The sequence below is a fragment of the Antechinus flavipes genome, chromosome 1 (genome assembly GCF_016432865.1).
Source record: "Antechinus flavipes isolate AdamAnt ecotype Samford, QLD, Australia chromosome 1, AdamAnt_v2, whole genome shotgun sequence".
NCBI lineage: Eukaryota > Metazoa > Chordata > Mammalia > Dasyuromorphia > Dasyuridae > Antechinus > Antechinus flavipes.
The window spans coordinates 35,513,576-35,538,200 of record NC_067398.1 but is presented as its reverse complement, the minus strand read 5'-3'; the positions used below and the strand labels follow the sequence as shown (position 1 = coordinate 35,538,200).

The window sequence follows — 24,625 nt, the reverse complement described above, 5'->3', positions numbered from 1 at the left end:
ATATAATGGTTTATTTAATGATTAAAGATACACTAGAACCATATGGAAAAATTGAGGATGTTTTAAGTTAAAGAAAAGAAGAATCTGGCATTTATGGTCAAATGTTTTTAAAAGTTTGAAGAGATTAAGGAGAATTAGATTTCTAATTGATTCCAGAAGACAGGACTAGAAGAAAGGGTAAAATTTGCAGAGGTAAATGTCAGGATAAAAAGACAAAAAAACAAACAAAAAAACCCAAAATCAAATAAAACCCCAAAGCTTTACTAAAAAATGAGAGCTGTACTTCTTTAGGTTTCTTCGGACAGAAGTTGGATAAATGCATCTTCTTTTAGTAATTATTAAATTCTTTTGGTGGAATAGGTTGTAATAGGTTGCTAAGGTCCTTCCCATATGTGTAATTCTGAGATGCTGTGAAGTTTTCCATATGCAGAGTAGGTATGATAATAGGCTTAGAATGGGGATAATCTGTGTTTGTTTGTTACCTCTGACAGCTTATTAGATCTTCAAACCAGAAGGGTTCTCAAAGAGACCTTGGGACCAAGGTATAGAGTATCCAACTCTGGCTGATTAATCCAGTATGGCTTCAGATGGCTCCCCTATAGGTCAGGCACTTATAGTCTCTTTGAGCATTTGGGATGGATATGCCTCTTGATTTGTAAATCTTTTTTTTTTAATTTTATAATAACTTTTTATTGACAGTTGATTTGCAAATCTTATACTTCTTTTGTGCTCCTGTGATTCTGCTTAATTGTAGGACAGTTCTTTCATTTGGGCACACTACACTGGTGTTAACATCTCCCATACCTTACAATTGAAGTTCTTCAGAGAAAGCTTGAAAGTGTCCTTTTATCACTTCTTCTGACCTCTGTGTGAGTTCTTGCCTTATGTTAGCCTTAAAATAATCTTTTAGCAAACATACAGTTGGCATTCCACACAGATGATGAAGTTGACACACTCATTGATAGACTTCGTTTGGCATTTGGGAGACTGAAAGTGCGAGAGATAAGTTTTAGGTTGCTTACCCAACTGAAGCTCTACAGAGCCATTGTGCTAATTTCATTAATGTATGACCATGAAACATGTATACCAATATCACACCAGAAAGTTGAATCACCTCCATTTAAATTGTATTAGGAAGATTTGTAAGATGTAGACACTGAGCTTTTTTCTTGAGCTGAACTGCCAAGAATCCAATTTGTCCTTCAGAGAGGAGCAAATCTACTGGACTGACCACATAGCTGAAATGCCAGATGTATATTTACTTAAAAGACTATTTTATCATGATTTTATCTAGTAAGACATCAGAAAGTTTCATCTGCCTTAATGAAGGAGAGTCTCCTACTATGTTGATGAAATCACAGATTCAGGAAAAAAAATTCATAATCAGTTGGTTAATTTAGTAACTTAAGAAAATTTAGTTTTTCTTGTTTTTAATAGTTGTTTATTGCCTTTTGTTGAAACTATATGCCATTCTTCAGCTAATGTAGGAGCTAATTTTTAACAGTCCTTGGAATTATTTCCAAGCATAGAAAATTAGCTGTCAAAACTGAGGGAATGCCTGCTTAGTTCATTTTTAGTTGTTTTTAACAGCATCATATTGTTGCCTTTTTTTCATCAACTGCTTTTGCATACATCTTCAAATGTCTTTCATTGTTTTGTAATTTTACTACCTTACTCCTCCAAGTTGGATTTCTTTCTTGTTATAGAAATTATATATAAAGAAAATTTTCTCTTTGCCTCTACCGAGTGCCTTTATAATCTCTTCTTTGAAAGCAAGATTTTCAATAAGGGAGTTCCATGGCATTAGAAATTTTAATCCATTTTTTGGATAGTGGGGCTAGTGGTACACATCCATTGGCCTTTGGTTTTCAATTTTTCATCTTGAGCTGAGATTTCAATACTTTTGTACTGTTCCAGTCTTTGAATGTTTCCTCAGTAACCCAACTTACCTTAAATTTTTAAGAGAAGAACCCCTCTAGATGCCTTTATAGTAGATTCATTCATGCTTCAAAAATACTATGTTTTATGTAAATCCTACTTCTGAAAGAAGCATCTGAAAAGGAAGATGAACTGGGGAATATTCTTTATTTTCTCCCTCCCTTGCTCAGAGGAAACTTTGCCCCTCTTTGGGTATATCATTTCTGTTTGGCAAAGTAATGCAACTGCCAGGGCTCCCTTATCTATTTTTCATTGTCAGTCTTCATAAAAATTGTATAGAGTGCAGCTATTAGAATTGATCTGCCACAGCTTGATCTCTTACGTGACATTACCTTAGGAGCTCATAAAGCTTGTACTTACACACAAAGGCAGCTTTTCTTAGTAGCCTGTGGGTGTTTAAAAAAATATACCCCAGGAATTGGATTTGGGGACTTATTGGTCTTGTTCGGAAATGTTATATACCTTTTATTTTAGGTTATAAACCTCAAATGGAGTTATAGAAGTGGACTGGTCTATCAAAAAAAAAAAAAAAAAGCAAAAAAGGAGTCCTGTTGCAAAAAGTAAAGTTTAGCATCCATCTAAATGTTACCTAGACTCCATTTAGTTATATAAAGTACATGGTTTTCTTATTAGGCTCTCAGTCAAGCTAAGTGGTCTTTCTTTCAGTTTGAATAACTCATGTGATGTTTCTAGATAGGTCAATTCTGTCTTTTTAACAGGAAAAAATAGAGTAATCTTCAAAGAAAAAACAATAGCAGATCCTCTCACAGATGAGAAAGGGAATTATGGATCAGTTTGTATTTTATGCTCAAATGCCTATCTTCATGTTTTATAATGCTGAATCCAAAGTTAGCTTTATGTATTTTGTAAAAATAAACCATAAACTTATCTGTCACTCCCTTTTTCCGGGAGTAGTTACAAGATATGGGGCGTGAGTCTTAATATCAATATATCATCATTAGTTGTTATTGAAATTATTGTAGGTAAGGTGATTTAAATTTCAGATTGTAACTGTGTTTTCTGCCAAGGATGGAGTGCTAAAGAAAGTCACTGAAAAGTAAGATTCTAATTGACCTTGTTTGAATGGGGCTTTACTCCTGGGTACCAACTTCTACAAAAGGATGTTTCATTTCCATGAGCACCATTGTCCTTTAATAGCTTTGTAATATCAGCACTTCAGAACTTTCTGAAGGAAGGAGCCATTTTCCTCTTTCAATATATATATGCATATATATAATATATATATACATACATACATATATCTCATTATATTATATATATCAATATATAACATATCTCAATATATAATATATGTTAATATATAATATATTTCAATATATACTATGTATCTCATTATATACATACCAATATATAACATATCTCAATATATAATATATATCTTAATATGTTATACATATACACATAATCACACATACAATTGGGCTATCTCTAAAACTGTACTACTCGGCTCCCAACTATTTTCCCGCCTTGGTGAAAAAATCTCTAGTTAAAACAGTCATGAAAAGAGAAATGATTAGAAAGTCTGGAAACTACATTCTATTTCCAGTTTTCTCTAAGTGTAGTTGTGTTTCCTATAAGTAATCACTTTTAACTGCCAAAAAACAATCTCCATTTAATAATAAAGATTTGAAACTGCTCTGTCTTTTATTACCTTGGAGGATTACTTGGGGACATTGAAAGGTTAAGTGATTTCGCCAAGCAGTGACTACCTGATAGTGGACATCACCTGGCTTCCCTCTTCTTTGAGTCTCAGGTCAAGATCTTCCTTTAGAAGAATCTTTTCTCAGCCCTCCCTGATCTTAGTCCCTTCCATCTAAGACATTTTCTGTTACTCTGGTTGTCTTGTGTTTGTACATAGCTGACTCCATGTTATATCTCCACCCTCCTGCCCTCCGCCAAACTGTGAGTATCTTAAAAGTAAGGACTTTTTCCCTTACTTTTAGCACAGTGTCTGGCACATAGTAGACATTTAATAAATATTTATTAACTTACTGTATCAGAAGCAGAACTTGAAATTGTGGTATATGAATGTTATGGAATATTATTGTTCTGTAAGAAATGACCAGCAGGATGAATACAGAGAGGACTGGAGAGACTTACATGAACTGATGCTAAGTGAAATGAGCAGAACCAGGAGATCATTATATACCTCAACAACGATACTGTTTGAGGATGTATTCTGATGGAAGTGGATCTCTTCAATAAAGAGAGCTAATTCAGTTTCAATTGATCAAAGATGGATAGAAGCAGCTACACCCAAAGAAAGAACACTGGGAAATGAATATAAACTGCTTACATTTTTGTTTTTCTTCCCGGGTTATTTATACCTTCTGAATCTAATTCTCCTTGTGCAACAAGAAAACTGTTCGGTTCTGCACATGTATATTGTATCTAGGATATACTGTAACCTATTTAACATGTAAAGGACTGCTTGCCATCTGGGGGAGGGGGTGGAGGGAGGTAGGGGAAAAATCGGAACAGAAGTGAATGCAAGGGATAATGCTATAAAAAATTACTCTGGCATGGGTTCTGTCAATAAAAAGTTATTAAAAAAAAAAGAAGCAGAACTTGAATCCAAATTATCTTTGCTTTCAAGGATAGATCCAATTCACTTTTATGCCATGATATTAACTCCCTGATATCATGATTGTCTTCCAGAACAAAGGATAAACAACAAAGTCTTTACCCGCAGAGTTACAAGAGTTACTTTGAAAGTTTCCCTAAAGAAATTAACTCAGATATTTCAAGACTGAGAATCATTCATACATTTGCAGGTCAGATGGCTTGGTGAAATCTGGTGCTGATGGGAATATGGACTACATAAATTTCCTCAATCTAGGAACACCAAAACAATCTAAGAATAATGATTTTTGTCCTCAGTTCTTTTAACCTGTTCTAAAAGGAGACTTGGGAGGTAATAAAGAACTCTCTATTCTCTGTAAATGCTTTTTTCTTCCTCTTTTTTCTTATTCCAAAGGATATTAATGTCCTTGTGATATTCAGAAGTATTAAATCTGATTTTTAAAATGCCTATTCCCAGTCAGCTAATCCCTCACAAGTCCTTAAATCTTATTCATAGTTTTGTGATATCATCAGTTTTTTTTCTCTGAAATAGATGCAATTGTTTTTACCTGGTGCAATAGAGATGATAAACGAAATTATTAGTTTATTTTATCAGTACCTACACGAATAATTTTGCAATCTGCATTTTGAGATCAGACTGCCCCTAAAAGAGACATGTCTTTATTTAGCTGAATTTTTTACTGTTAGATATTATTATTTAAAATAAATAATAAAAATGCTCCCTAGATTCATGACAATAATTATTACAATTAGAATAACAAAGCCTTTTAAGATTTTCAGAACACTTTCTGCACAACAACACTGGTATAAGAAAGCATTATTTTTCCAACTTCATAGATAAAAAAGCGAAGACTTATTGAGACTAAAGAATCTTGCCTGAAGTCCTACAAATAATAAACTGGGATTAAAAGTGTTTTCATTTAATAGCAAGCATTTATGTAACACTTTAACATTTACAGAGCCCTTTATATAGATATATATATTTCCTCACAACAAATCTGTGAGGTAAGTGCTATTCTTATCCCCATTTTCCAAATGAGAAAACCGAGACAGACAAATATTAAATAACTTGCCTAAATTCACTTAGCTAGTAAGGGTCTAAGGCAGGACTTGAACCCAGGTCCATCTTATATCAGGCATAATGCTCAATTTACTTAACTGCCTTGGTGCATTTGACAGCTAATACATGATTTCTTTATTTGATGAATATTTACCATATCTTATTTTTTTTCTATTTCTTTCCCTTCACCTTCCCCCTTCTCCAAATCACACAGTAGGTCTGCTGCCTGATTTACTTAATGCAATGCAGAGAGCATAAAATTTATTCATGTACCTGGATTCAAATCCTGGAGCAGCTCCCAGCATGACCTTGGGCTCAGCTTTTTTATCTATAATATTAAAGGCCAATTCTAAGTATTCATTAAGATCATTTCTTACTGTAAATTATGCTACTTTTTTCCTATTCCTTTTCCTTTTTCTTTCTTTCTTCTTGTGTGTGTCTCTTCTTTACTTTCCAATATTACTGCAGTACTGCAGCACTAAATTTTTTTTTCATGTTGGAAACTCTATATGGTACAACATCAACTTGTCAGAGGAAAGCTGTGATACATAACTAATAAATAAAATAAAAATTAAAAAGATAAATCACAACAAGAGCATTGAAGCATACTGAATTTAGAAGAAAAATGTTGTGCAGAATAAGAAGATATTTCCAAAACTTTTATCCTCCTTATCAGAATGTCCAGAAAAAGAAAATCCAACTAGTAACCAGGGATGTTCTGTCATTTCACTGAAAGAAATCTTGTTGACAAAATGATTGTTTTTCACCGAGTTCTTTGATTCAGAAAATTTGTTGGGGTATGTCAGAATTGTTTAATTTCAATTAAAGGTACAGGTAGAAACTTTAGAAATATTCAATTTTGACATGCTCTTCTTCTTTAGGAAACTGAATAATTTAATGGGGATCCGATGCTAAATATTCCCTTTGGGATTTAAGCCAGAAATTTAGGTTTATAGTAGATTCCAGATTTTGCTTCCACATTCAAGAGAGACTCACAGAGAGGACATGAAGCCAGTAGCTGTAGGGAAAATATGCCTTATTTATGGGAGTATAAATATGCAAATTTGGAAGGATCAATGACTTCAGTAATATAGGGAATTTCAAATATGGATACTCTCTTCAATAGTACAGGCCAAAATCCTTCTGTGACTTTGTAACTAAATCCTAGAGTTCTCTGGGCACATAGAGCTTCACATGAACCTAGTTTTATGTTCCACAAAATCATTTGCAAAGGCAACTGCAAATGATGATGAGCTGAAAGCTATGTATGACAACCTCCCATTGCTGGAGTTCTATAAGTTTATAATTTTGCATGTCCTGCCAATGATGTTATAAATATTCAAATGGCCTTTGGCAGGTTCCCCAAACCTATTTTAGACCTTAGAAATCATTGAATCTACCTTCCCCCTTTTCTAGTAAAGAAACCAAGACCCTATTAGCTTGTTTACTTCTTGAGGTCAGGAATTACCTTTTTTTTTTTTTTTAAATCTATCTTCAAAGCTCAACACAGTGCTTGGCACATCCATGTGTAGGCAAGTAATAAATATTTATTTAATTGAGTTAAATTAAATTGAACTTACTTGCCTACAGCTATACAATTAGTAGGTGTCAATTGGATTTTAACCCTATATTCCTAACTACCAAGATCAGAAAAGCAATGATTTGTCACATTTCCTCTACCTAAAGGTGAAAGAGCCAGAACCTAGTTAGTCCTTTGTGTCTCTTATTTTAAATAACGATGTTTTTTTTTTTTTTTTTACTTCTTTTGTTGGCCAGTTTATTTCCTAAAATTTCTACAGAAACTCTTCAGATACATAAACATGAAGATCTATTTTTGTTGGACCATAGATTCAAGACTATTTAGTCTAAATTGCTTGTGTTGTAAGTGAGAGAAATGAGGTGGAGGAAGATCAATGACTTCTCCCTTAAATAGTCATACAGGACAGTAGGTGTCAGAGACATAATTTCAACCCAGATTCTCTGTTTCCAATCAGTCAATCATATCTTTTATAACAAGCCTCCTATGAGCCAAGCATAGGACTAAGTATTGGAGATACCGAGAGCCAATAGGTAGTCTCAGCCCCCTAATACTCCAGAGCTAGTGTTTCTGTTCTAAATTTGTTAGTTTTATAAACTGCTCTCCAGTTTGGTTCAGAAATTTGAGGGAATTAGTGTTTGGCAGATTGAGCTCTCTTTACTTTCTTATTTGTATAGCAGAAACTCTTTTCACAAGTATCAGTGTCATTTCATAGTTTGATGACCCCAACTCTAGTGCAGAAGCCTGACAACTTGGCAAAAATCAAAAATCAGGAGCTGGAGGCTGCCAGTTATATACCAAAGATTCCACCAATTGTTTAGTGCTCTCATTTCAAAGATGGCAAAACAACATCATCTACTTTCAGAATTACATCCATCGACAGTGGCAGTTTTTATGAGGAAGATTAAATGTGGTCATTCCATGGCTTTCAAACTTCAGTTTTACAAGGAGTATTTTGACAGGAAATATCTCACCTAATAGTTTATTTTCCAATAAAAACTTGGCTATTTTGAATCCTGTTGAAAAGAGGTTACTACTGTTTTGTTAGCAAGAAAATCTGAATGTCTGGATTATTATTATTATTATTATTTCTTAAACTAGTCCTCTTTCCATCTTACTAATACTATTTGTTATTAAAAGTCAATTTTGCAAACATTCATTATTTAGCATCTAGTATGTGCCAGACATGTACTAAACAGTAGGAATATTTAAAAAAGGCAAATTACCATTTATAAGTGAGATATTTTACTGTGTAAATTGGAGATAATCCTAGAAGAAAGGCACTGAGATTAAAAGGTCTAGGAAAGAGTAATTTAAATTAATTAAACCAACTAACTAAACTAGATTTAGAACGACATTTAAGGTACCTCAATTTCCAAGCAATGCTGCCAGTGTTTTTAAAGTTTATTTCACTCAATGGTATTATCTGTTCATGGATTTGGGATTAAGTGCTAGGCATTATTTACCTAGTTTGTCCCTATACCATCCTACAGGTGATGTTACTTTACAAGGTCCGGTGTTCATTAGAGAGCCGAGCAACAGCATTTTCCCAGTTGATTCCGAGGAGAAAAAAGTTACTTTGAATTGTGAAGCCAAAGGCAACCCTTCACCTCATTACAGGTACAGTACTCAGTTTTGAACATCTGCATCACTAATACGCTCATAATTTAAACTTGAATTGGCTTCTTTGCATACATCAAAACATCGCATGTCCATGATCGCCTATGTTTGTTTGTGATGCTGTATCTTGACTCGGATGTAAATGTGTTTTTGCCAATAAATGTCACTGGAACCTAAGCCAATGTATAAAATTCTGATGTAAGACCAAGTTCCATTGGAGAGAGTATTCCCTTTACAAAAGGAGTTAGGATAACATGCCTCTGAATCACTTGATACATTTGCAATATTATTATGTTGTTTTTTTTAATATGATTCACACTCAAGGTTTCAAAAAAGAATCTATTGTGAACAGGGAAAGATGCCGATATTAATCTTTCCCCACTGAATACCTTTGAGACCTATAACTTGCAAACTAAATATCACAAGGAAGAGGACTTGTGTTTGGCCAAAGGAAACTGGAACAGTGTTTACCAAGCAAAGTTTAGTTATTAATGAAGGAATCTTTGAGGATGCAAATTGCTCAGAGAAAGTCTGATCGATGTTTGTAGTATTTTCTTTATCTTCTGTTTTCATAACTTTAATTTTAAAAAATTGTATCTTTGAAGCCTGAAAGTAAAACAGATCTTAGTAATATGGACTAACTCAACAATAGAGGGATAATTTACAATTCATATGATTTATGAAGAAATAATTTATTTTCTTAAATTTCTAACGTTATAACTGGAAAAAAATTATAAAAATACTCTTTGGGGATAAATAAAATTATTTATATTTTGTGTATTTATTATTTTAAAATAAGTGACATTGATAATGGACCTTAACATAGTACTATATAATTCCTTTCCATGCATTATTTTACTTCAATAAATGAAAAGCATTCATTATTCTCTTATATGCCAGCATTATATTATGTTAAGAATAAAAATACAAATGAGATAGTTCCTGTCCTCTAGTACTTCTCACTCTAATGAGAGAGACAAAACATGAAAAGTAATGGTAGCCTTGGAAGGAAGTTTTGGAATAGGAAACAACTAAAAAAGTGAGGAAAATAACAGAGTCATTCTCTAATACATCTTTTCTGGACTGATAGTGGTGGTGATTTAAATACAGTGCAGGCCACTGGATGGGAAAGGGACAGAGTAAAGATGAGGTGTCATGATTCCAGGTAATGCAGAGGTTAGGGGATTAGCTCTCTAAAGATAGTGGGGTCTTGAAATTGTACATATTTATGGTTGACATTCTGCTGCTTATTTTGAGCTCTGAAAAACTGCAGAATTCCTTGGACAAGGAGGGATAATTAAAACTAAATCTAGATTGATTGCCTTATATTCATGGCTTCTGTGATACCACTTTAATTATTTTTTTTAAAAAATGTTTTTTTTAATTTTTATTTACAATTTTAGCATTATTTTTTTTAAAAATTGAGTTCCAAATTCTCTCTCTCCTTTTTCTGTTCCCTCATTCAAAAGGGTAGGTGATTTAATTAAATAAAGGTTATGGATAAACAGTTATGCAAAATAGATTTTCATATTGTGAAGAAAATGCAAACCAAAAAAACACAATGTGTATACATACACATGAAGAAAGTAAAAAAATAGAAATTAATCTGCATTCAGATAAGGTTTTTTTTTTTTTAACCTCTCTGGAGGAGGATAATTTTTTCATTATAAGTCCTTTAGAATTGTCTTGGATCATTGTATTGCTGAGAATAGCTAATCCATTCACAAATGGTCATTGTTACAATATTGCTGCTACTGTGTACAATATTTTTTAGGTTCTGCTTACAAAACTACATGTAATGATACTGTTTTAAGCAAGTATTGACCCTAGATCTCTAGACAGCACTCTCTTGAACTTTGTATTTATGTTATTAGTTGAACTAATCCTTTTTGTTATGCTTACTAGAAAGGTTATCTAATCCTGTTTTTTCTAAATGTCCTCAAGTTTTCAATAAGTGGAGTCTTAACAGAATTGTTCTTGTTATATTAGCCCGATGTTCTTTGGCGTCCTTTCTTGACTTCTGTGTCATAGATGTTCAATACATTCAAATTGATATCAGTCTATTCTGTCTTTAAGTAGAACATCACCTTAAAGACAATAAGCAGAGTCAACAAGGGAACTACATAAAGGACATATATCTTCAGCCAGACCTGTGACACTTCCTACTATTGCTCAGCATCTCTTTTTTCTAAACTCTTAAAGACTTAGAGATGTGCCTTGGTTCACCCAGCCAGTATTTGTTAGAGATGAGAACTGAATCTAGATCCTCTTTGACTCTAAGAATAATGTTTTATTTACTTTTAACCAACTTTCTAATGCTCATCTTGTTTCAAAGGTAATCTTATGATAAAGGGATAAAAGTGAAAATTGAATTAGTTGAAAAATATATTTCCCCTTACTTTTTTTTTTTTAATGGATTCATTAATTCTATAGTCCTTTATTTTGATTAATCCACTATTTTACCACTGTAGTTACTCCTTCCAGTGATGTGGATCATAATCCAGAGACATTCTTTCATCTACATTGTTAGATCCCTAATCAATAAACATCATTCTATATTACTTCTAGGATAATATATAAAGCCCTTAGTTTGGCTTTTAAAGCTCTTCCTAACCTGGACCCTCTCAGACTTTCTTATCTTCTAATCTTATCTTTTGCATCCTAGATATTCCTCACATATCATATTTCCTTTCTCCATACTTTTACCCTGGGGATTCCTCAATGTCTAGAATGCTATATCCCTCCATTCTGAAAGCATCTTAGAATTGCTGACTTTTTTACAGACTCAAATCAAGTAACATATGATGTCAGTCACTTGCATGAGATCTGTCCCCCATTTACTAATACCCTCACCTCTAAAGTTATTTTCTATATATTTTGTATATATCTGTATCTGTGTGCTGCTTCTACCATTGTAAACTTCTTGAGAACTGGGACTGTTTTTTCCTATCCTAACCTTAGTACAATGCCTTATGCTTAATAATACTTGTGGACTGAGAAGCTGATTACTTGTGATTGTATTTCACTCTATCTTCTCCTATGAATTATTCACAGAGTGCCCATTCCATATGCTGGGGGCATGAAGGGCTTCTTCAAAATGTCTTCATATGGTACAGCTACCATTCAAGCATATTGCGTGTTCATCAGTTTTTTCTCACTCTTAACACGGGACCAGCTCATCTTCATTTTGGGTGATATAACTGAGGATGAAATCATTTTTGTTATTTTTGTAACACCAGTAGACTTCACTGTGGAGAGTAGAGTTAGCTAGCCTGTACTTTGTCCTTTCTGTTTCTTCCTTTCTTTCTATCATAAAGGAGCAGAAATAAATACTTCCCAGTTTTTCCCTGTATCATCCCTGAGAGATTCTTTAGGCTTTATATATATATATATATTTTTTTTTTCTCTAGCCTACTCTTTTTTACCCCCTTTATCCTTTTTAGATTTAATCAGCCACACCCTTTTACAATAATTAAGCATGCTTTTATCTTTCCAGAGGTATAATGGTCTTCAGGTTCATATGTTCTTTTTAAATTTTAATGGAATTTATATCAGAAGTAAAATTATTAATGCAATCAGAGTAGTTGGGAGCCCACAGTTAGGGCCAAAAACATATTATTCAAACAGAAGTGAGGGTTTCTGCTCTAATTTAAATTTTTAGCTTTAGCTAAACGCAAGAATGGTTAAAGCCTAAGTAATGACTGCAGACCCTCACCTTCCACCCAGATCTTATGGTCTTAACTTGATCATTTTAATAAATGTTTCACCAATTGGGTATCTCTTCACAAATTTTCATGTGTAATTCAAGTCCAACTTATTACTCAAAAATCACAACATTACCAAATAGCTCTAAAGAGATATGTTCATCTCTCTGAACTATAGCTTACAAGATGCTATTTGGTTCTAAAGCCATTATACTTCTTTGACATGAATATCTATGTCTTCTTTTATCCTTAAACATTTCAGATTTTGCAAGGCAGCCAAAAATCCTTAGCCTAGGAATGCTGAAATATCCTTATGATATTTTTATCTTTGTTAATCCAGTTATGCAATAACTTGTGAAATTCCTTTTAAAAATTAACGATATGAGCAAGATAATGATAATGAAATCAGCATTTTCTCAGATCATTTTCTCATTGTTCTGGGAAGTTCTACTAGTGTTATAGTCGATGGGGTTTAGAAGATAGGGGTCAGGAAATTTAAACCTTGAATTGATTTCTCATTTTAGAGTAAAATAAACTTTCCATGCTATCTCATTAGTAAAGGCATTAAAAAAATACAACCTTACTAAAGAGTAGAAAATATTTAACCTTCCCATTAATGCTATTTTATAGTTCAGAGATCTATCAAACTGGGAATTCAGTGATAGTTTTCCCTTTTTTATAATTGAAAGACTCAAATGCTACAGGGAAATCCTCTTTCCTTTTCTGGTTGGAGAACAATGTTCTTTTCACAAGGTGTACCTGTTCACAATTCTTTGAGACATGTTCTCTAACTAAGAAATAGACCCTGCTGATCCCTGAGAGTAAATTAAGTATAGAAAACTGTGGGATGTAATCACAACCTTATCTGTTTAGATGACAGCTTTAGTTCTGTCTGAGCTTTTTCTACTTGTCACTTTTTTATGTTGCATTAAGTAACATTCTTTGGCATCTCATTCCCATTGCTGCCCTATATTTCTGATGTAAATCTGTTTGCCTGCTCTTTTGTATTATCTTTCAGAGCTTACCCAGGAATCATGTCTACATGCAATAGGTGGGGGACAGATGTAAAAGGAAAACATAATTAAAAAAAAAAAACTTGTAGAATAACATTAAAGCTAGACTTGGTGCATAGTCACATTTAAAAAATAATAATAATTTACCACTACTTGTATGTATTCCTGGGAGAGTAGGATAAGTAATATCTCAAAAATTCCAGAACCTGAAATTGTAGAACCTATAATCTAGGATTCTAGGATCCAGAATGAAATTCTACCTCTGACATTTATGACCTATGATATTCAGGAGGTCACATTATCTCTTTCTGGACTCTTTCCTTATCTGCAAAAATAAAGTGGCTATACCAGAAAGCCTAGAAGGGCCCTTTATGTTCTAGACCTTTGAAGCAATGATTTTGCAGGTTATTTTTACAGAGAACTATCAATCATGAGAGTCTTTGAGAAGTTCTCCAATGTGCATTCAATAGTTAATTGGTTTCCAGTTAATGGAAGGGCAAAGTTTAACAGATACATTGAAGTTCTGATAGGAGCCTCTAGTTTCTTGTCAGCTCTTACTGAGAGAGGTTTAAATCAAAGCTTGTCTCTTGTTACTGTCCCACTGAATAAAAGGAACTCTTAATTGTCCATATTAGGAATCCAAAAGTTCAACAATCCTCATGAGAAATTACTTGTCTTAAGGTTTAATTGAGAATTTTATTCTCTCTTTTGCATTCCCCTACCTGCGCCTCTAAGCCTAAATTTAAAGGTTAATTACTATTCAATCTATTTGTAATTGCCTATGGTGCTAAAAAAAAAAGTTATCCTTAGGGAGTATCTGTACTTTAAAAGATGGCAAAGATTTCTTCTTTTTTGAAACTTAACTATATAGAAAAAATATAATTTTATATTTAAACAGTTAATATAGAAAATATTGCTTCTAAAACTTTTTCCACTCACAACTCATTTTTGCTTGATAAATTTTTGTCTGATCCCAGATATAGGTATATAAAATTGGTATACAAATCAACATTTACTGATAATAAAACACAATTTTGTGACTCCCACATTTGGAATGAGATCTCATCTGGGGTTGTTAATCACCTTTTAAGAAGCTGGGATAAAGAAAGACTATAAATGATGTCATATATTGTACAAACATATATATATATATATGTCTGTGTATATACACGTATATGTATATTTGTATATTTCAGAAAGAAACTCTATTATACATATATTATACATTATACATATATGCATCTATGCATGCATTATACATTTATATGTATTTTCTGTATGTAGGTATGTATGTGTATATGTGAACAAAATACATATGTATTTATAGCTAAAACACATTCAGAAAGGCATTAGTTGCACTGTTCTATTGGATTTCCAATTTGCAGTGTAGCCATTGCAGTCTAATTGCATGAGTGCCTCATGTCATGTCAAAGGAGCTGGATCTTAATCCTAGTTCAACTACTCATTAGCTCTGAGGCATTGGACGAACCACTTTTCTTTGGCCCTCAGATTTTGTTTTAGAAAAATGAAAGTGTTGAACTAACGAACTCTCAGTTTCTTTGTCACCTGAGTCCCGTGACAATGAACAGAAAACCCCAACTTATGATTTGTATGGATACTGTGTGTGTGTGTGTGTGTGTGTGTGTGTACAAACATGTTTTAATTCCTAGCATCATTATAAACTCAGGGACTACTTCATGGAGCTGATGTTCTCCCTGCACTTCTATTCATTTCTTCGTAAGATGTGTTGATATAAGCTCCTTTTGCTTAGAGAGGGATGTGAGCTAGGCCAAATAATGGAAAACAGATAGAAGCAATATTTACAACTGAATAAATACATTTATAAAATAACAATAACAAAAATGGATAATAAATAAATAAATTATGATTTAATTTTTTGCCATCCATTAATGCAACACTGTGGTTAGTCTTATTTGTACATAGAATCAATTCTCTTCCTCTGTCTTTGTGTAAAATTTCACTCCCCATAAAAACTATGGGCCCTCTAGCAGTGGTCAGGTATCTGATGTCTATAGCCAGTTTCTTAAATTGTGACCTCACACAGGATTAAACGTGGGGTGAATGTGGAGATCTCTAAATTGTGATTTATTATCAGTTAATGTTTTATGTATATACCTATTTTATCTACTCAGGGTCTTGTAAAATCTCTCAGGCTAAAAGGGGTCATAGTGAAAAAAGTTGAAGAAGCTTTGATCTAGAGAGAGCTGAGCTTCTCTGGAAGCAGTTACCATGTAACCTCATTATCTTAGTCAAGGAAGAAGTCAGGGATCTGGAAGATGTCAAGTGATACCTTAACTTCTTGTTTTGGAGAATCATGGCTTGTGTTAGTCATCAAATTCCATAGTTTGCTTCAAGTGAGTGTGACTGCTTCTGTTGCTTATACATCAAACCTGAACTAACATATGAACACAATGATAATTTTCTATAAGAGGAATGTTTGCAATGAGAATTGAGTTTCTCGAGGGAAAGGTTATAAAATATAATTTGTTAGATTTCCTTTAAAACAGAAATAGGGAACCATGGAGTTTAGTGCTAAATATGTACACATAGACATATGTGTGTATATAGATTCACATTCATATTTTTCATTTTATATATTTCAAGTTGATTAGCTTATTAAAGTACTTTAGAAAAATTTGGTAGCTTAAGTGAATTGAACCACTATTTTGTTTTCTTAACTATAATGTAATTAAAGTTTATTTGAAGCCTGTTATCTAATTATGGCAAACTATTAGTGATAAAATAGAGACCCAATTTTCTTTTCATCTCTTCATTAAAATTAAAGGGCAGCTAAATTGTGCAGTGGATAAAATATCTGGCTCTGGAGTCAGGAAGACTTATCTTCCTGAGTTCAAATATGACCTCAGACACTTATAAGATATGTGGCTTCAGGCAAGGTCTTTTTGCCTCAGTTTACTGATCTGTAAAGTGAGCTGGGAAAGAAAAATGGAAAATAGCTTCAGTATTTTTGCTAAGAAAATCTCAAATGGGATCACAAAGAATTGGTCACAATTAAAATGTTTAAACAAAAAAAAAATTCATTGAAACTAGAACAAACATGGCTTTATTTGTAATGTATCTTTCCAGGGACCATCTCATGTTTTGTTTTGTTTTGTTTTGCTTATTGACTGTGGAATAACGAACAATTCACCTGTAGTGTTATGATAGCCAAAATGTTTTGGCCTCTATTCCTCTTGAAGCTAACTGCTTGAAAAATTTATCAATGACTAAGAAAAGGAGTCTGTAATAAAAACCATTAGACTAACGCTGTTTTAGTAGCATCACAATTTAACTCATTTATATCTCCAGCAATTATTGCTGAAGCCCAACTAGCTATTTTTGGATAAAGTATTGAATATGCAAATGTAGGCATTCATTCTTTCAAAGACTGTAATTATTCTCATCACTTTAGTAAACATATTAACAAACATACCATTGAACACAAATGCATTTGCTTATTAATTTGAAAGCAGCATCTGAAACCACAAATTGCTTCTTTGATTAAATTCTAGATGTTTTAGCCCACGTCCAGATATAGTATTGCATTTTTATTTAACCTGTTTTTTGTAGATATAAAGTCTCCTAAATTTGTATGCCTTTTTTTCTCCTTTGCCTATGTTTATCATGGATTAAAGAAATAAAATTCTATCTTGTCTTCACTCCAATCTCTTCAGTAATCATATTTTTCTTTTTAAAATATAAATTTAATAATAGTGAATTTGTTATAAACAAGATTTGCTTACTCTACTTAAAAGCAATCTGTTACCTAGTACTTCCCCACAGCCACTGTAATCTTTTTGTCTTTGTGCACTATCCCATGGTAGTCTCACTTTATATGTTCAGCTGCTTTTAGGATATCTCATCCTGAATACTTAATCAAATACGGCCTCCATTTCATCATCAATCAATCTGAATTCATTATTTCCCCCTAAAATTGTGTTTTCTTCAGACTTCACTTTTACATCTTTCTCACCACCTTTTATATATGCTGAAGCATTCAGCCAGTGTATGCTAGCACACCCTAGGATCAGGGCCACCTTCCTTTAGCTCAATGAAGGCCTCTTTGTATATAAAACATTCTTATGCTAGGATGGCGGAGAGCTAGGAGACTTGCTCTCTTTTTCTTCTACTAATGAACCCTTTTGTTTCTTATATCTATCTATATTGGTCCCAGGAGAACCCGGTCTTAGAAGAGAAGGATCAGGCTTTATTTTTTTCTTCAGGCTCTCTGGCTCTTTACACTCTAATCCCAGAGGAATCTTTTAAAGGCTTAGCTTTCCCTCATGGTTGGGTCTGTTTCAATAGTCTAGGTAAGAAGTAATGATGACCTTATGAGGATGGCAGTGTTGCTGGTGGAAAGAAAGGGAAGTAAAAGACATAATAGATAATGACAGGAATTGGCAGCTTATTGGATAAAACCTATGTATAACTAATCCTCTATGGGATCATCTTCAATTGATATACTTAAGATTTTAAAAATTCTTTACCCGTATTTTAGTCATATGCAGTGAATAATATAAATAAAGTATAAGGCAACTATCTATTTTTTATGCACAGAATTCTAAGAAGCACACACTGACAGCCTTACGCAAGCAACAATATGTTATTACCACTGAAAGAGAAAGAGAGAGAGATATAAACAGAGACATATTCTTAAGGGAGAAAGGAAAGGTAGGAGAGCTGAAGTGATTTCTCCTTTAAACAGATTCAGAACCTTGATCTCACTGCCATCAGTGATGAGGGATTTGAAGCCATCCACAGTTTACTGTGTCATCTGAAGGAGCCAAATCCTTTAGAGGTGAACGTAATTCCCCAAATCCTCTAAGTCTGTGGGATATATTCCAATAACAGTTTGTTTGTATATTGTCACTATCATTAAATATTGAACTCTGTAAGAATAGGTTCTATCTTTTGAGCTTCTCTGACTCTCCAGTGCTTAGTACACTGCTTGACACATAGTAGGTACTTAATAAATTCTAATTGACTGATTCACTAACAGCAGGGAATATCTCCTATTTAAACTTCCTACCTTATAATTTCCTGGCTCTGGGCCCCATAGAATCAATAGGTTTTTAATAAACAGGTTATTTTAATTTTTTTTGTTTTTATACACGCCAGTGCCTAGTAAAGTTGGAGCTAAATAATTGTTTATTCATTAACTGATTCTATTGCATTCCCCAAATTTTTCATTTCTTATGAAAATGTGGACTTTCTAGTTGGTGTATACATAAATATTGTGGTAGATTGTCATTAGAGGTTGCCTAAAGAGTGAATAGAAGACTTAGAGTATAATTGCATCTTCTATTGTAGTCACCTTAGAAGATATACTCTCCATGTTAACAGTAGTCATTGCTCCATTTATCCTAACATGATTATCATAATCCAGTTACTTGACAGAATATAACTTTTCATATCCAGATCTATTAAAGAAGATCCAAATCTTGATTTTCAAGCTTACTTGAAGTCTAGGGACCAAGACTGATAAATGATCTTTATCCAAAGATTAATGGGAAATGAAACTAATTAAAAGTGAAAGATGTAAAATGAAAACTGCATGAAAGCCAATGATTTTGAATGTTGGGAGTCAGTAATCATCTCTCCCTTCTTAAAACAAATCATTCTTTCTGTAGGATGAAACTTTGTGTAAGATTGACTGAAGATTAATAAACCTATTCATAAATGGTTATAACATGACCATTATGCTAAGGTACTTTATCTGGTGATATTTAACATCGAAATAAGATGACAAGGTTAAATTCATTTTAATGACACAGAGTAAATGTTGTATGATTGAAACACTAATGCATATGTGCCTCCAGAGTAACTGAGATTTCTTACATTCTTGTATCTTATGTCTTTTAAATAGAATTAAGTAGGAACTCTCCATTTTATCCAGTGTTTTTCAATTTCTGTATTTTAAAATATTTTATTCTAAGATTTTCTTTAGTGTCCCTTGGCAATGGAAAATAGTAGTAAAATTCTTCACTAAAGAATGAAAATTTTATTCCTTATGAAGCAGTAGTTGCTACTCCTATATTTCATTGCTAGTGAGCATGAAAGCGCACATACATAAAAACACACACTTTAAGGATTTGCCATTTTAAAATATATTTATTTAATATTTTTCCCAATTATATATAAAAATAACTTTTTATCATTTGTTTCTTAGGAATTTGAGTTCTATTTTTTTCCCTCCTTTCTCTCTCCCTTATTGAGAAAGTAAACTTTATCAGAAAAAACTTACTGATAAAGTCCTAATTTCTCAAATATATACAACACCGGGTCAAATTTATGTAAAAAAAAAAAGTCATTTCCTATCGATAAATGGTCAGAAGATCTGGGCAGGCCGTTTTCAGATGAAGTAAAGTTATCTAGTCATATAAAAAAGATGCTCTAAATCACTACAGATTTGGGAAAGGCAAATTAAAATAATTCTCAAGTACTACATTATATCTATCAGTCTAACTAATATAACAGAAAAGGAAATGTTAAAAAGGATGAGGGAAAATTGATGCACTACTGGTGGAATTGTGAGCTGATACAACCATTTTATAGAGCAATTTCAAACTCAACCCAAAGAGTTAGGACACCACAATTTACTTTGTTATCTAGCAGAACCACTTTTAGGTCTGTATTCCAAAGAGATGAAACAACTATGAGGAGAAAGACCTATGTGTACAAAATATTTATAGCAGCTTTTTTGTGATGATAAAAAACTGGAAATTATAGAAACTCCTATCAAATGGAAAATGGTTGAACGAATTGTGGTATATACTTTTGATAAGATACTACTTTACTAAAAGAAAGGCCAAGCAGGATGCTCTCAGAAAAAGAAAAGACTTACATAATCTGATGCAAAGTGAAGTGAGCAGAACAAGGAGAATATTGTACACAGTAATAGCAATATTGTAAGAATGATCAACTGGGAATGACTTGGTTGTTCTCTGCAATATAAAGATCTAAGGCAATTCCAAAAGAGATATGATGAAAAAATGCTTATCAACTTCCAGAGAAAGAACTGATTAAAGTCTGAATGCAGATTAAAGCATACTTTTTTAAATTTTTCTTTTTTTTTGATTGTTTTTGATTTTTGTCTGTTTTCTTTCACAACAATTTATATGGAGATATTTTGTTTTACTACACATGTATAATCTACATAAAATTGTTTACTTTCTCAATAAGGGAGAGAGAAAGGAGGGAAAAAAATAGAACTCAAATTCCTAAGAAACAAATGATAAAAAGTTATTTTTATATATAATTGGGAAAAATATTAAATAAATATATTTTAAAATGGCAAATCCTTAAAGTGTGTGTTTTTATGTATGTGCGCTTTCATGCTCACTAGCAATGAAATATAGGAGTAGCAAAAAAAAAAAAAAAGAAAAAGAAAAAGGAATGCCCACAGGAGAAGGGAATAGTTTACTTTTACACAGTTATGATTACAATGTGTATGTTTCTGTCCATTCTATTCCCCTCATATCCTATTTATCCTAATCTCTCTCTTCTTTTACCCTGTGCATCCTCAAAAATATTTTACTCCTGACTCACATCTCCCTCAATCCACCTTCCCTTCTATGCCATTTTTTATCCATTTCCCCTCCTACTTTCCTCTAAGATAAGATAGCTTCTTATATCCAATTGAATGTGTATATTATTCCCTCACTGAGTCAATTGTAATGCCCCACATCTTCAACTCCACTGCAAAAACTTTCTTGAGTCCCTTTCATGTGAGGTAATTTACCTTGTTCTACCTCTCCCTATTCCCTTCTCCTGTGGGCATTCCTTTTTCTTTTTCTTTTTTTTTTTTTATTATTACAGTTTTTTTTTTTTATTTACAAAACATATGCATGGGTAATTTTTTACAACATTGACCCTTGCATAACCTTTTGTTTCAAATTTCCTCTTCCTTCCCCTTACCCCCTTCCCTAGCTGGCAGGTAGTCCAATACATGTTAAATATGTTGAAATACATGTTAGATTGTCAATATATGTATATATATATTTATACAGTTATCTTGTTGCGCAAGAAAAATCAGATCAAGAAGGAAGAAAAAGAAAAACTGAGAAAGAAAAGAAAATGCAAGCAAGTAACCACAGAGAGAGTGAGAAAGCTATATTGTGTTCTACTTTCTGTTCCCATGGTTCTCTCTCTGGGTGTAGATGGCTCTCTTCCTCACTGCACAAGTGAAACTGGTTTAAATCATCTCATTGTTGAAGAGAATTGGTCGTTGTATAGTCTTGTTGCCATGTATAATGATCTCCTGATTTTGCTCATTTCACTCAGTATCAGTTCATGTAAGTCTCTCCAGACCTCTCTGAAATCATCCTGCTGGTCGTTTCTTACAGAACAATAATATTCCATAGCATTCATATATCATAATTTATTCAGCCATTCTCCAGTTGATGGGCACCCACTCAGTTTTCAGTTTCTGGGCATTCTTTTTCCTTGCCCCCTTATTTTATTTTATTATTTTAGATATCAGCCCATCATTGCTCACAACTGTGTCACCTATTTTAACTGACCTGATATGATAAAGTTTTTAGGAATTATGTGTCATTTTTGCATGTAAAATTGTAAAGAATTTAAGTCTATTGAATACCTTATGATTTCTATTTTCTATTTACCTTTTTATGCTTTTCCTGAGTCTTGTATTTGAAAGTCAAAATTTCTATTCAGCTCTGGTCTTTTCTTCAGAAATGCCTGAAAGTACTCTATTTCATTGAATATCCATTTCTTATCCTGAATAATTATATTCACTTTTCCCAGATAGGTGACTTCCATTGTAATGCTAGGTCTTTTGTCCTCTGGAGTATATTCAAAGCCGTCTTTTCTTTATTATGGAAGCTACTGTGTCATTGTGACTATGGCTATGATATTTGAATTGTTTCTTCCTGGCTGCTTGCAGTATCTTATCTTTGTCTTAGGAACTCAGGAATTTTGTTATAATATTCCTAGGAGTTTTCCTTTTGGGATTTCTTTCAGGAGATAATCAATAGATTTGGTTTCAACTTTACCCCTGGTTTTAGTATAGTAAATAATTGTTCTCTGATAATTTCTTGAAAGATAATGTCTTATTTTTCTGCACTTAGTTTTCAGGTAGAACACTAATTCTTAAATTGTTTCTCTTTGATCTATTGTCTAGATCAGTTGTTTTTCCACTGAGATATTTCATGGTTTCTTTGATTTGTTTTCATTCTTTTGATATTGGATTTTTTTTTTTTATGTCTCATGAATGAATATCTTCCACTTGCTCAGTTGTAATTTTTAAGGAATTACTTTTTTCAATGAGCTTTTGTAACTCGTTTCCCATGTGGCCAGTGCTGTTTTTTAAGGTTTTATCTTTGATGAATTTTTGTATGTTTCTTACATTCACCCATTTTGTTTATTAAGGTTATTTTCTTCAGTATTTTTGGTGCCTTCTTTACCAACAGGTTAACTCTTTTTCATGATTTTTTTGTGTCACCCACTTCTTTTCCCATTATTTCATCTAACTCTCTCCTTTGATTTTTAAAACTCGTTTTGAGCTCTTTCAAGAATATTTTTTGGCACTAAGATCAATTCACATTTTTCTTTGAGGGTTTGGATCTAGAAGTTTTGACTAAATCTCCTGAGTTTATTTTGCTCTTCCCTAGCACTAAAGTAATATTTTATGGTTAGGTTCCATTTTCTTTGTTTTCTTTTTTGCTCATTTCTCCTTGTCTATTTCTTGACTTTTAATTTTATGTGAAAGTTGAGCTCTTTTTCTGGAGTAAAAGAGGTACTGTTGCAAACCAGGTTTTTGTCATTGTTGTTTTGTTTTGCTTTAGCTGTTTTAAGAACTAGTACTTGAAGTCTATAAATTTTTAGTTCTTCTAAATTGGTATAACCAAAAGACAAGTATGTTTACTATCCTGGCCTATGCTCTAGTCTGTGAGTGACTGTAAGTGCTATTTTCTTCCCTGGAATTGTGACTAGTCCCAGCTCCCCTGCAGCCATAAGTTCTACTGTCCTGGATGTTCTCCCTGGCATTGCATAGAGGCAGAGGACAGAGTCCTGAACCTAGTCCCAACCAAAGGAGCCCTGTAATCTCATTCTGAGTGGTTGTCTGACACCTTTACCCTCTGTGCCTTGAGAGTTCCAGAAATTGCTGCTGCTGTTTCAATAACTTCCAAGACCTGCCACTGGCTTTCCAAGGCTTGATTAACCCTGAACCCCATACCACTTTTGTCTTGGTGGAATAGACTTTTCTTACTGACCCTCTAAGTTGTCTTGGGCTTGAAAATTGTTTTGCCCCATCCTTTCATGAGTTTTGCCATTCTTTCTTGAGATTTTTTTTTAAGTTGTTGTAGGGAAATTTGTGAGAGCTCAGATGATTTTCTACCTTTTCTTTGCCTCTTGGCTCCACCTGTAAAGATTTGTCTTAAAAGTGACAAGACTTTACTTTTTATTTAATAGAGTGTTTTTAAGAACTCTGCTCAGATGTAGTATTGAAAGCATTGTATATGGAAGCCAATTTTTTTTAAAGGAAAACTAAAAAGTTCCAATTTGTACATTTTCCCTTAGAACAATTTCTGATTTATGTTATATCATGGTTTCTTATTCAATTGTTTGACTAGATGGCTTCTGACTGAAATTTTACAAGCCTCTGATTCTGATATTCATAGAAATAACCAATGCCCTGTTAAATCCAGGAGGAAGTAGAGTTTTGATATGATTTGTATCAATTTCATCACATTATCTAAGATTCCATGAAAATGCAACCTTTTTGATTTTAACACAAACATTCCTCCTCTCTCCATCTGGTTCTATAGTGAATAAGATATGGAGAAATACTTTAATCTGTTTGTGTTAGCATTCTTATTTGTAAATGTCATTAAGAAAAAAAAAAAGAGGTTTTTTCCTGAATTGTGAGACACAGAATATCAAATTGAGCCAAATATTTGAGCAAAATATTGTTCTTAGTCAATATCTTGTTTTTAAACTGACTGTATTACACTGTTTGATGCACCAAGAATATACATTAAAGAGGAAAAAATGATTGCCTCTTTCCCTAGGAAAATGAGCCTAAAATATTTTAAGTAATGCCTTCATAGGCTAGAGACAGTTATTGCCTATGAAGAATAGCCAGAGATGATCTCCTTTAACAAAT

The 24,625-nt window shown here is 33.0% G+C and overlaps 1 protein-coding gene across 1 annotated transcript in view; it reads left to right on the top strand.

Annotated features, from left to right (window-relative positions):
* Positions 1 to 24,625, top strand: part of CNTN3 (contactin 3) — a 433,701-nt gene that overhangs the window by 155,911 nt on the left and 253,165 nt on the right. The window contains exon 3 of the mRNA XM_051980952.1: positions 8,633 to 8,759. Within this exon, the coding sequence (XP_051836912.1) occupies positions 8,633 to 8,759 (127 nt within the window). The remainder of the gene's footprint in view (positions 1 to 8,632; positions 8,760 to 24,625) is intronic.